At 43.7% G+C, this 14754-nt stretch overlaps 1 protein-coding gene across 1 annotated transcript in view; it reads right to left on the bottom strand.

Moving 5' to 3' along the window:
- Nucleotides 1-11600, bottom strand: part of ISM2 (isthmin 2) — a 67433-nt gene extending 55833 nt beyond the window's left edge. The window contains exon 1 of the mRNA XM_069208405.1: nt 10712-11600. Within this exon, the coding sequence (XP_069064506.1) occupies nt 10712-10852 (141 nt within the window). The 5' untranslated portion in view covers nt 10853-11600. The remainder of the gene's footprint in view (nt 1-10711) is intronic.
- Between the last annotated feature and the right edge of the window lie 3154 nt (nt 11601-14754).

Here is a 14754-nt window from a genome sequence, read left to right as displayed (position 1 = left end):
ATACAATGTGAGTAACAGTCTGACCTCAGGTTCATCTTCCAAGCTAGAAGGTCTCAAGGCTTTACAGTGGTACATGGATGTGAAGGTAGCCACTTAGAAAAAAACCCATGGTGCTGCTAAACTGTGTTTTAGGTTGAGCCTACTGGGTGCAAATGGCCCATCTGGGAATTACCAGGAACGCACAAGGGCTTACAGACTGCCCATTGCTTACTATTGGTTGGCTTTATAATCACTCCCATATACTTAAATCTTATTTGATGGCTTTACTTGTCACAGTTTGTCCATCTTGTATCCAGCCATCCCCTGAAACATTGGCTCTTTACCATCTTTTGGCTTTTTTGCTTCCACTGCTCAGGGAACTATTTTTGGATTTTTGCTTAAGCACTCCTGAGAGTGCATGTATTTTCCAGCTCTCTTCCTCATGTGCTTCGCCCCGCCGCACTCCGTGTTGCAGTCTCTCTTGTATTACTTCTTCAGCAAACTCCACGCTTCTCCCACCCTCCATGCTGTTTTCTCATTTGTATGGTCCTCCACATCCGTGTTGCTCTCCATCATGTGCTTCTTTCCCCCTGCACGCTGCCAGTTACTAGCCCCGCCCTTTAATCGCTCCTCCGTTGGCCCCCACATCACTGCCTTTTTTTTTGTTTTGTTTTTTTTTTTAAATGGCGTTGGGAAGGACCAAGCAGGAAATTGCTGCCAGGCGCTCCGCCTTAAAAATGCTCTTTCACACTACTTCTTTTTCTAATTTACCGATTGATAATTAAAAATAAAATGATGCCCATGTCATTTTGTTTGTCTGCATGCTTACTAAAGCATATGCACAAGCACACGTCATCATATATGCGTGTGCCTACAAAATGATGTGCCACATCAGTACAGTTTTTTTTTTTTTTTTTTTTAATACTTTTAGCCATTCTGTGCAGCATGGCGAAAATGCACTGGCAAAGGCAACAGGCCTTAAAGGCGAAACTTCTTGGCTTTGCCAAATGACATTGGCACATTTAGGCAAATGGAAGTGTGCGCCTGTGGGAGAGGTCTGCTTCAACGGCAGTGGGTCTCTGATTCATTAAGCGATGTTGTTTACTCAGCACACTAAGCGAATTCCTTCGTTTGTACCAACTCCTACTTGGAGCACACGGAGAAAAAGCTTCGCAGGATTAGGCCTGAAAATTCCGTAGATTTTTTTTCTTGAGGCTGAAAAAGTGCACACGTGCTCCAGCAATGCACAAGTGCAGTCGCACCTTCACCTTGTTATGTCCGAGCTAAAAGCCATTTCGACTGTCAGCAGTCAAATTCTGAAAACTGACCTTTCAATTACTATTCTGAGAATTTAGTTATTTCCTTTCAAGGTAGCTGGACACACAGAGCCCGGGAAACCCCTTTAACAGCACCAGATGGAAAAGCGCAACCAATGAGCACGAAGGAGTGGGCGCGTGCTTAGTGTATGCATTAGGTAACTTTCAGTGCAGTGTTGCACTTTGCTAACACGCCCTCACAAACGTCTGATGCGCTGGACTGTTTGTAAAGACTAAGGGAAAAGTGCACAATGTGCATGAACAGCAATATTTATTATGCATGAAATCAACACTTTAATCCCAATCCCTATCTTTCGAGTGCCACAGGTTTAAATACTAGGAAACTAACATATGGATCGAAGGCCCATATTTACTCTTTTTTTAGCATCGCATTTGCGTTATTTTCTGACGCAAAAGCGGCGCAAACTTGCAAAATACAATTGTATTTTGTAAGTTTGCGCCAAAAAAAAAGTATAAATGTAGGCCTAAATGTCTCTAGCTAACTAAAATCTCCAAAAATGGACAAGGCCTTTCCCCATATTATTTCATTGCAGTTAAAAAAAAGTAATTACCTTTCTTGTTTTTCAACTTGAAAACCAATGATGCACATTAATACTAGTAAAAATGCTAAAATAGTTGTTTTTCTATTTCATTCACAGAAATTCCGTAATGGTGTTTGTTTATAGTTTTTATGATCTGCTACTTTGCAACAGAGGCAGGTGAGTGACTGAAAGCTCAAGCCAGAGCCTTGACTCTGGCTGAACTCCATGTCCTCCAGCAACCTCGAGCCCAGAACCGAGCCAAGCTTTTACAAGAGGGGATGTGGCCCAGTGGCTACAGCTGCCGACCTTATACCATGGTGAAGCAAGTTCAATTCCAGGCCTCAGGTTAGCATCTTGTGATCTCCCTGCACAGAAAAAAACCTTGTAGCGTAGTATGTATCATCTGTAAAGCGTTCTTCTGTACTTGACCGAGGATCGGATATGAAAAACTGCCAAAAATAAAATTTGTATTCACTCTAATCTTGTCCTCTAACAAGAAAGCATTAACCTTTGATGTCAGAAAGAGATATCCATTGTTTGTATGAATTGCATAATGTGAAACTGGAACATCTGGGATTAATCCCTATTTCCCTGTTTAACCAAATTGTGTGATCCCAGGGAAATGCTGTATTTCACTGAACCTCCTTTTCGTTCAGTATCACATATTAAAGCATTTTTTAATATGTTCCTTCAGGATGCAGGCTGCACAAAACATTGTGTTTGATTTAATAGCCTATAATGTTGCTCCATCTATAATAAGAATCAAGGTCATATACAGGGTACACATGACCCATGACTTCCCTCTTAATTTACTCAGAGGACTGAATCAGGGCTGGGGCAGGAATGTTTCTCAGTTCATTAAAAACTACATCTTTTAATAAATACTTCTCAATGTAGAGATATGATCTGATATACTAAGGTAAAACGCTTCAAGTGTTAAATACACTTTTTTGAATTTTTGAAGAAACCGTCTCATTTTCTAACATCATCTTCACTACATGATTTACATGCCAACATTTTCAAGGCTCAACTTGTGCTCTCAGAGCCAGAGTGGACTCTTAGCTTTGCTCTCCCTATTAATCTGTTGGCTCCAGAGGTCGAAGAGGGAGGGATCGGAGGAGTAAGAGGTGCCCATACTTTTTTTCATTTATGAAAAAACATTCACCTACTTTTTGTAAAAGGACAACTGCCCCAGGATTGTTAATTCCAATAGTTTGAATGCTTCATCTGAATTGTCATTCAATGAGTCTCTATACTGTGAAATTGAAGCCAAGCAGACAACTAAACACAAGCTTTCCTGCCAGGGTGCCTGCTTGCCTGAAAGAAGTGTAACTGTGCACGGCTAGTCGATCTACAAAAGTAAGGGGTGCTTCGGAGCCGGTACTGACTGTAATTGATCTTATCACTTGAAGCTTTGTGATGACAAAGATTTATTCTTTTTGAGTGGTAGTGCAAGGAGTTAACAACTTAGCTGTGAAGTGCATGCTTTTAATAGTAATTGTATTTATTTATATAATGCTTACTACCCCTTTGTTAATAATGTAAAACAAATTGCATTATGTACAGTCGGGGTATTACTAGAATCTATATTTTAGAAGCACCATTTTATCTTAAACCCTTTTGCGCATTTTGTATCAGTCTAATACTGTGTGTAATGCAAGCTTAAAATAATGACTTACATATTCACAGAGCTTTCAGTCACAGGCTGTGACTTTGTAGCACTAAAAATGTATGTCACTTTTCTCCAATGCACCAACCAACACTTAATTCTGTGGCTGTCTGGTTACACACAGACCTCTGCAGTGCATTAACTAAGAGAGGTTTATAATGTACTATAGTGCATTTCCCACTGAGTAACACATTTTTAATCTATTTTTCATTTAAGCTGCACGGTATTTATATATAGCTACCTGACAGCGAAACATCAAAAAAAGTATAGAATATTTTGTTGTGGTAGCCACACCTTTGACCCCACCCCCACAATCACTGACCCCGCCCCTAAAGCATGCAGCATCACAGTTCCCATACTTTTCTTAATGTACTTCGGCCGCTGGTTGGCTCACCCCGCTCTACTTTGTAATATATATCTCTGTGCACATGTTGTAAAACTGCCATGAAGTGAACAGAGAAAAAACAAAAATCAATATTTTAACAATGATGCTTCTATTCCTGTCCATCAGTCCTGACATGTTACTGACGGATAAAGGAAACTGACCAGCTATAGAAGCCATAATTCACACGGAAAAATTAGCTGCACCATAAACTAAAAACCATACTATCAACCATGCTAACAAACAGCCCCCAAAAACAGCCTTTACAGAAAAGCTGATTGATTACACCAACATTACACTAATATCGTAAGGCAACAACCTACTGATGGGTGACTTCAACTTCCACTGAAATTACAAAAATTATCCCTCAGCAAAAGCTGCATCAACCTTCTTAGTTGAAACAACTTAGTTCAATAATCCATCAACTCAGGCACATACCCAGGATCCTAGAAACATGTCACAGTCAACGCCCTCTTTAAGAAACGCTCGGAGGATCCAAGCAAGTTCATCAACAACAGACCTAACTTTCTCCTTCCTTCCTGAGCAAAAGCAACCGAGAAACTAATCAACAAAAGCCTCACCAGCTTCCATGTCAACTACCGGGACCTAGATGCCACACAGAATTGAGACTTAACCACAGCAAGGAAACAGCTCTCATAGCTGCAACAAATGACATCAGCATGATCCTGGACAAAGGAACGACTGCAGTCTTCATCTTCATGGACCTCTCAGAGGCCTCTGACACGGTCTCACACCTCATCCTCATCAAGCACCATCCATGAGATCAGCATTCGAGGACCGGATCTCTGTTGGATCTGCTCATTCCTGACAGAAGGGACCTAAACAGTCATCCTCACACCGTACACCTCTAAAGCACGTAATCACATCTGCAGAATACCTCAAGGCTCATCCTTCATGCCCAACCTCTACAACATAAATGTGGCTCCCCTAGCCAATGTCAATCACGCCCACAACATAATCACCCTTTCTCGTACGCTGATGACACACAGCTCGTACTATTCTATTCAGATAAAACCCCAACACCAGGAGCAGGTTCACCACATGCATAACCAGCATCCCTGCATGGTTGAAGCCCAACTATCTCAAGCTGATTACAGACAACACAGAAGTAGTGATCTTCAGAATGAATAACTCACTGTGGAATTTCACCTGGTAGCCGGCTGACGTTCGGCCCACAACTAACCTCAGCTATCACCCCGGAACCTCAGCATCATCACTGACACTGAACTGGACATTTCCGTACAGGACAACACGGTCACAGCCACATGCTTCTACACTCTTAAGCTACTAAATAAGATCTTCAAATGGTTCTTGAGCAAAACCAGAACAAATGTCACCCAAGCACTCATCACCAACAGACTGGACTACAAGAACGTCCTGTACCCCGGAATCACCAAGCAACTCACCAAAAGACTGCAGACATACAGAACACAGTGCCAGATTCATCCTCAATCAACCCTACAGGGCTCTCATCGGATCTCAACTCAGAGAGCTCCAATAGCTCCCAATATGCAAGAGCCCCAAGTTAAAGCTCCTCACTCGCACATTTAAAGCGCTACACAACAAAGGACTGCCTTTTCTGAACACCTGTATCTCCTTCCACCAACCATCCAGACACTTCTGCTCAGCCAGACTCTTGCTCACACACCCTACGCATTCACAGGAAAAGAGCCAGGGGAAAGACTTCTCATTCATCGCTCCTAAAGCACAGAACAACCTCCCACTACAAATCAGACCCTCATCTTCTCGCCTTGAATTCCACATGAAGCTGAAGACATGGCTGTTAGATTAACTCACCACTGAGCGAGGCCTGTTCACCTGCTGAGCACCAAGATACTCCCACGGTTTATAGCATGTCATACAAATAGGCATAACATGACAATAAACAAACAACCCAACCTACTCTACAGAAGTCATTCTGTATATCATCATTACTGAACACAAACTCATTGTAGTAAAAGTAAAAACTATAAAATTCAAATTCATTGAACAGATTATCTTATTCCGTTCATCATGGATATCTCCAGATCACCTTGAAAATACAACTGAAACAAAAATAAGCATGGATGAGGAGGACACAATCATCCATTTGTTAAAACTGAACTCATCGATCAATGTGTCCAACATCTTTAAACCCCAACATAGAAGCTTGCTCATCCATTTCAGAACTTTTCCAACTAGCCATGATTGACACTCTCGCACCCAAAACTAAGAAGAGGTTCACTGTACTTTCAGATCTGCCTGCATCATATTCAAAGCACTGAAACTAAACACTACTGTTACTGAAACACAAATGGAAGCGATCTACCTCTGAAGCTACCCATGAAGGTCCAGCAATCTCCAATTGGAAACATTTTCTGACCACAAAGCCTCATCTCCAACACACACCTTTTCAGGCTTTGCTCCAGAGGTGTGGAAATGCATACCTTTAATTATCAAGCAGAATCCATCTTTCCTACCCTTCAAAAATCATGTAAAAGACACTTACTCCTGATCACATCCTAATGGACTCCAGTACGTTCTTTAGATGCAAACATTTCTAGCCACAAGGACCGCCTAATGCTGCCACACTGCTCAAACACATCCACGTGCGAAATAAATCAACACATCTACTTACTATTCATGATATGGAGCATGCCTTATTTTTCCCACATTGAATCTGCTTTTACTTTGTCAACATGCCATTTATACATACATACGTACCCTTCTCCTTGCCTCCAGAAATTATAAATCTGGTATAGTACCACATTCCTTACTGTTTTTATGTAAAGCGCTTGAACGTCCACTAAGATTAGCCCACTCTATCCAAAGGTCTAAATAAATACTCTTCTAACTCCAGTAAATGAACTGAGACAGGGCTGCCAAACCACCTCATTCCTATCTTACAGCATTGTCTGGTCTTCCACTGCAATGGTCCATTACCAGATATTCCGGTGAACCTCAATCTTGTCTTGTCGCCCCCGAGTATTCCATTACACAGTCATGCATGTGCATTTTCACCCCATCCAGCGGGGCTCCAGCTATTCCATTACTGGGACCAATATTCAGTTTAACTGGGGCACCTCATTCTCTACTTGCAGCACTTCCTTCCAGTCCACCACTGCATCTAAACATCTGTCTGCAGTTGCCTTTGCTAGCAGTGGGTCCACCCAGAGCTCTCTCAATGCACATCCATCCTCGAGTACCTGGTCCTCCTGGGCATCTCCTAGGAGGCGAAACTCCTTCAACTTGCCTAAGAGCTTCCTGAAATCTCACCTACTCCAGAAATGTTTTGACAGCTGACATCCCACTTTCACTACCTTGCATCCTTGTCTCTCTCAGATGAACTTCTCAGGAAAAGGCTCTCTAAAACCCAAGGGGCTCCTTTTTAGGAGGATGAATGTCGTTGACTTTATTTTTGACCCTTCCTCGCTTTTGATCAAATATCTAGCAATGTATGATGCAGTGACACTGCTCGCTCGATAGCCCACATATTACTTCTGCAACAATCTGTGAAATAGTTTCATGTTTATCTCTCTCATTTGTTTAGTTGTATTTATTTACATCGTTTTGCTACAGCGTGGGCCAGGCCTCTAGGGTGCTGAAACGCAGTAAAGGCAATTACAATTTCTGGCAGATGTATTTGATATATGTAATCTATAACAATAACAAAAACATTTACCACTGAAAATAACGCATGCATAAAAAAAAAAAGGTATAGTGATGCCACGATAAGAATATTTTGAAAACATAGACTATGTGCGGGTACCTTGTCGTTGCTACGTTGAGCTTGAAAGAAGAGCAATAGTGAAGCAAGGGCCATTTATGGTGATTCTTATTACAAAAGTAGAAACGTTCCATCTGTGAAGATGTTGAAGAAATTAAACCCTATCAAGGTGATAGTACAAAGGTGCAACACTGATGTCGAGATCAGACAGACAAGTACACCGAGGAAAACATTTGAAGGGAAATCAGCTTAATAGAGCGACCTCTTTGTAAGATATTTTGAGCTCATCTTTGACATTGTTGATAGTAGGTGTTTTCCAAAGTTCCACTGTTTCGGAGCCTGGACAGAGAAGGCCTGATTGACAATCTTCTGTATCAAAGTGTTTGAAGCTTCATCTTTTACTTCTGGAAGCAGAGCTCCCTCCATATACTTCATGTTTTGGTGCCAGGAATGTTGGTGTGTTTTATGTGGACAGCCCGGTACATGCTAATTTGTAGGCCCATCTTGCTTCAAGCGACACCCATTGAAGATCATTGAACACTGGGGATGTGGTCCTTGTGGCTAGTGCCAGTCAGGAGACATGCAGTGGCATGAAGTATTGTTTTCAATGGTCCTCGCCTGGTTTTTGGACGGCCGCCCAACAGATTATTGCTGTAATCAACTTTGTTAAGTACTAGTAGTGTTTATATAACATATTTCAGGGTCTTGTTTAAAAAGATTAAATATACAGCTGGAGTCGGGTATCTTGAACAACATATCTAATGTCTTCATCACAGTGGGTTCTATTTTTGGCTTAAATCCCTGGCAATTGGCTTTGCATACCAAATCTGGAGTACTTGCAAGGGAGGCAAGCCACGTTTGTGTTATGGAAACACCAAGGGAGGAAGATATTATTAAGAGGGCTCCTGTGGATGCAGTTAGACTCGGGTCGGATTTAAACATCCAGGGTTTGGTCCCATCCTGGCAATCTGCACGAAAAATCTACAATTTCAATTATGTAGTTCTCCAGCATGCCGAGTATCATCAGATGCTAAAATCCTTAGAAGATCACTCCAGGGCCCTATACACGGATTAGATAGGAGAGGAGGAAGAATGGATCCTTGTGGCACACCGTACATGCAGTGAATAGTATTTGAAGTGTATTTCAATGTTTCTGATGAATGTTTGCATATTATATACTGTGTCGTGAGGACCTCTGAAGACTCCCCATCTCCTGCACATCCACGTTCACTTTTAGATAAAACTTTCAAAAAATAAATAAAATATCTGCACTATCTACTATTCTTCCACGGGGTCTAAGGGCGGTTCTGCCAATGCACATCAGTCCTGATCTGCAGCACACTGCGATCCCAGCACTGGAAACCGAACCGGACCCTTCCAATGTACCTCCTCGCTCTCCAACACAACAGCGCCAGTAGTTGGAACCGCACATATACCTCATCAGGGTCACCTCAGCCTGGCAGTGAACTGGCCCCGCCCTTTCCAGTGCATGCTTCGAGCCGCAAGAAACATCCCTCCTAAACACATGAAACCACCACAAGAGAACGTCTTACAAAGGGGGGGTGGGAGGGGCATCGCTCACAAACCAGATGTTACAGAGCAATCTGCAAAAACTGACGTCGCTGTGCCTCACCCCAGATCACAAGCAGGTTAGCACTTCAGATTAGAGCTCTCGCGCCATGCGAAGGTGGCATATCCCTTCACCACCCTGGTTACAATTAGGTCGTATAATTTAACTCACAGCGGTAATGTACTGTTAGGGCGCCATGTAAGGAACTACAGATGCCTGGTAATATGTTGTTTGATGCTGCAAGTTATGTCTCCCACCTTCGTACGGCTATCGACTTCGGGAGGATGAAAGGCAGAGTTGCCATCGCTGCGACTTGAATCTGCCCTGGGGCTGACGTATCTACAGGTATAAAGAAGGTTTCGTTCGTTGCTCGACGATGACATTTTAGTTATGTGGAACGTTCCCATTAACTTTACGAACTGCGCTCGCAACAGTAGTACTCGCATCCAATCCGATCCAACAATCTCTCCTCTTCCCTTCTCGACATCCTATTACACCCCCTCCCCCAAACTCATACACAAAACTGTACTGCCTCACGGAATAATACACCATTCGTCGGCCGAACTACACTACACTCCCCTTGTAGTTAGAAAATACCACAGCACAGCGCTGCAGACCACTTCAAATAGAAAGCAGCGCTACACAACGGCGTTCTGCACTTACTCATTGAATACTGGATTCACCCACAGAACTGCAACAAGCGGCCCTCTCTGGGAGCACATCACTGGACAGCGCGCGCGCGCACTGCACAGCGGGGGGCCAACACCAGCCTCTGCGCGCGCGGAAGGGGTGGGGAGCCTCCAAGGGGGCCCATTCACCCAAGACCAAAGAATACCTGTGAGTTATGGGAGACTCATGGGTGTCTCATCACATACTGCGGGAGCATCATTTCCATCACACAACTGTGCAGTGGTGTCAGTAGGAACCACCACGTGTCACGGAAACCTCCCAACTATTTGGAAGGTCACCCTGGACTGCGCCACGACGCTGCACAAATGGCCGGTAGCGCACTATTTGTGTCATATATTACAGTAAGAATAGCACCTTCTACACTCACCTGACTGTGACAACAGCCCCTGTAGTGTAAAAGGAAATTACGTTATTTTCGGATCTGCAGGCAAACTCATACCACCTAAAGTGAATAATATTTACAGACATGGGTATAACCATAAATCTCACTCACAATGCGTAAAATGTTCATTCTCTGAAGACAAAACAATTGCAAAATAGCAGGGGCGTAGCATGGTGACCACAGCCCTTTTTCGAAAGCAAGTTACAAAAAAAATAAGGGATCGGCATACGAAGACCTTGGACCCTGGTGCAGCTGCGCATGCTGCACCTATTGACAGATACGCCCCTGCAAATTAGCAATCTAGGCTTTCCTCTCATGAGCTCTCCGAAATCCAATAGTGGTGAAAGCGACCTGCCTAAGGTCACACGGTGCGTTAAGGTTTAATGTGTTATAGCAGATGACAGAATTTTGGCATGGCACGTCATCTGGAAATGGGAAGCGAGAATGGACTTACCTCTGGAAAGCGGCTGCTCCCCCGCCTGGCGGTGTTACCCCGGGGGTCCTTCACTGGCACCCCTCGTCCCGGGGGCAGGAGAGTGGTGAGCAGGGAGAGGAGGCAGAGGCCGAGCACAGCCTGCCCGCCGATCAGAGACATGTCCTGTGAGCAGAGGCACGGCCCCGGGTAGGACCCTGCTGGGAATTGGGGCGAAGGAAGCAGTCCAATGTGCAGACACAACCAGCAGCCAATCGAAGGGGGGCCAGACGTAGATACGGCAGAGGTTTCTGTCCCCCTCCCCCGCCAGCCGGTATCTTCTTGCACCGGATAAAGGCCCCCTTCATTACCCGAAGCCCCCCGACACTTCCATCCTTGGATTAAGTAAAGGCTAAAAAATAGCAACAAAAAGAGGGGGAAACTGTTTTCGTCCTTCTGCTCACTTTTCTATAAATGTCTTCACATTTCCCCAAACTTGCTTCTTTTCTGCCCTGGTTCGGTCCTTTGCCTGTTCACTGAACGGAATTTACAAAACAGAGCCCAGTCAGTGATGAAAGCACTGGGGGCTTGTGTACTCCATAGAGTGAAAGCACAGCCGAGTCCCACCCTCCGCGCGCTCCTCTAGTCCTCAGAGGGTTTCTCTCTACAGTGCGCTACTGCCAGATACCCCATCCTTCTCCGCAGCAGGGGCACCCCCTCGTCTGTGCAGAACTCTCCTCCTCTGAGGGGAACTCGCCTCCTCGGTCCCCTGCTGTCCTATCAACCCCCCTCTCTCTCTCCTCAGCGGGGATGTCGCAAGGCTGCTGGCACTTCCTTCTAGTCCCAGGGCACGGCTCGCTTCCTTTCCTCCTCTGCTGGGACTTCGGGGCTCACCCACCGCTACTATCTTTCAGATGTTGTCTTTGCCTCTGGCTTTTTCTGGCAGTACCGTGGGTGGAGACGAATGATGATGTTGCTGAATGGACCACGCCCCCTTCCCAGACCCTGCCCCCAGCAAACATTCACGTTTAGGGATCAGAGGAGTGCGCACTGGGTGTAGAGGGTACCCCACCCTCCGGTCCATACAGTGCCCTGCCTCACTGCAACGGGCCTCCGTCGCCCGACAATCAGCGAGCCAAGCGGCCCTCCCTCCAGCTGTCACCGGACAGCCCACGCGCTCCGTCTCCTGCTGCCACGCTGGGGCTCGAGATGGCGTTCGCAAGTTTCGATTGACTTCTGAATGGGCTAGCATTTATGTCACAGGTTTACAGAAGTTACGCTGCTGTAAGGCCAGTTTCTCGTTGCTCTAGATCAGTGGTCTTCAAACTTTTCGTGCCGCGCCACACCAGTGAAAAAAATAATCATCGCCCCGTCCAAATCTTTCACAATAATTCTATACATTGGCAATGTTTATATATGTCTTGACTTATTTAAACATTGCAGTTACGTTTTATTACTGTTTTTAAAATGCAATCAAATACGAACATACTATTCTGGTCCGACAGGCCTTACTAGTGTAAAAGTATCCACAGTGTGATTTTTGGGGTTGGGGGTTCTGAAGAGTATTTGGAGTCCCATTACTTTTGATATATATATATATATATATATATATATATGTATACGTATAAAACAAAACGTGCCCATTAGAGTGTTTTACTGCTGCTCATTTATTTCAGATGACAACAAAGCCTTAGTATCAGAATAATGCTTGTTCTGACCAGAGCTTGGGATTCCCCCCCAAATCATTTAAGGCCCCACCCAGACGTGCCTACCCCCCTAGTTTGAAGACCTCTGCTCTAGATTCTTGCTTTGTTGGTTCTTATGTAGCCAGCTTCTAGCAGTGGCGGCCGGTGACATTTGAATGTGGTGGGGCATAAAAGTTGGGTATGACTTTTATGTAGCGAGTAAAGCGAGCAAGCTTAATGGACAAACTTGGGATCCAAAGTGAGCCCTCCTCCCATGAAAAAATTGAAAAAGATTGACAAATGGTGCATTTGAAAGCAAATACATTTAGTGAGAAACCATGGTTTATAAAGCAGTGGGAACGTATAGTCCTGAAATACTAAACACTTTAAAACAGCCCCATATCTTACTACATTAATACGTTCAACAGTTACTATAATGTGCAAATTGTACAGTGCGACAACTTCAGGCCCATGTGCAAAGAGATCTTTAAGTGGGATGAAAAAAGTGGGGGCTCTCTAAAAGGGAACATGGAAATAAATTTCTAAAATAAATTTCAGTAATTCCCAGTGTGCCACCCGGCCTGTATTTTGGTTTCTCTCTGAGATGTTATTGTATCCAGAAAAAGAACACAACTGTCATACATCTAAAACCTGTCGGTACTATTGGGTTTGTTGAAGGTTGTTCGCTGTCTAAAATAAATGAGTAACAACGATTAGTTATAAAAATAATTGACATTGGAAAAGTTTCAATTCTGAAATCGTGAGACTGTGAATTAAATATTATTGTGGCCTATAGAAGGAGTAGGGCCTTCAGTCATGTGTGCTTTACGTTAGATATGAATGCCCTTTTTTCTCTTCACATCTCATCCACCTGCACATTTTCAACCTCCTCTCTTTCTGCTTCAGCACCCTCTTTTCCCTCTTCCTTCAATTTACTCCCTCGCATCTCCCTCTTTTTACCCCCCCAATCAATCACTGCACTCATTCACATTTAAGCACTTTATTTCATTTTGCTTTTGCCTTCTAAATATTTTGACCCCTACACACCCCTTGACACATTTACAGTGAATTTCATTTGCAACTGGAATACATGACCATTGTTCTGTGTGCTCTGCAGAGAGACCAACCCTCAGGCTCTTTGCTTTGCCTTCAGCCTCAGCACCAGTGTCTCAATCAAAGCCCCTCATAAACACCTGGCACACGTTAAAGTATGCACTATGCAAGAGTAATACAATGCACAGAAAAACACGATGATGAAACAGCTAACGCTTTTGGGGAATGAAACATTAAGTGAAATAAGAGGAACTAAATGACTGACACATATTACACATATTTTAACATTATTGTTCACATATCAATCCATGTTTGTGGCATTAATGCTAAGGGTATGAAGATAGGTCCAGTTTTAACACCATGCGGTTGATAACTCCCTTTACTGTAAGCACCTATTTCTTCCCTTGTGCTTGACTCGCATATTTGGATCTATTTCACAAGGAAGCAAGAAACGTGCTTGTTTCTGGAACAATTTCATGAGTAACAAATACAGTAGCTCCACTTCTAAAGGAGCCAGCGATCTGCAGGCAGGGCCTGGGGTGCCACATGGGGGAGGGATCTCAGTGCAACAAAAATAACAGAAAATTAGCACTATAACACTTACTGTTACTGAAGACAAGGCACTAAATCACACATGCTTGCATCCACTTCTACTGCGTGACGAATGGGGAAAAGGTAGGATTGATTAATGCTATTTGGCTGATTTATATGTACGTAGCATTTTTTTTCCTGAAATGCATTGGGATTTATAACATACGTTTTGGAAGCCGTTTTCTTCAGTTGAAGGATTGTTGAATGGATTTCACAATTACTGTCAATCAACATTGAAGGATGGAGAACTGTTTTTGAATGACTGTTGAATTAAGTTCAGTTTTGATACACTGACTTAGCCAATTTGGCCCGCAGAGTGTGCGTTGGGACTAAAGCACAGTGTAGCAGCATTACTTTTTTTCTTTTTCAAGTGTACCCACTTGCCAGGCCCATACCTTCCCTTTTGGTATATGTAAGGCACCCCTAAGGTAGGCCCTAGGTAGCCCCAAGGGCAGGGTGCAGCATATGTTAAAGGTAGGACATGTACTGATGTATTTTACGTGTCCTGACAGTGAAATACTGCCAAATTTGTTTTTCACTGTTGCAAGACCTATCTCGCTCATGAGTTAACACGTTAACTGCCCTTAAATACCTTCTAAGTGCAGTTTCCCATTGGATATGAAGTTTGGCGTCCCTGAACTCACAATTTAAAAATTCATCTTTTAAGGTAAAGTTGGTTTTTAGATTGTCAGTTTGAAAATGCCACGTTTAGAAAGTAGGCATTTTCTTGCTTAAACCATTCTGTGCCTCTGCCTG

Source organism: Pleurodeles waltl, chromosome 9 (assembly GCF_031143425.1).
Source record: "Pleurodeles waltl isolate 20211129_DDA chromosome 9, aPleWal1.hap1.20221129, whole genome shotgun sequence".
Classification (NCBI taxonomy): domain Eukaryota; kingdom Metazoa; phylum Chordata; class Amphibia; order Caudata; family Salamandridae; genus Pleurodeles; species Pleurodeles waltl.
This window is presented reverse-complemented; position numbering and strand designations above follow the sequence as displayed.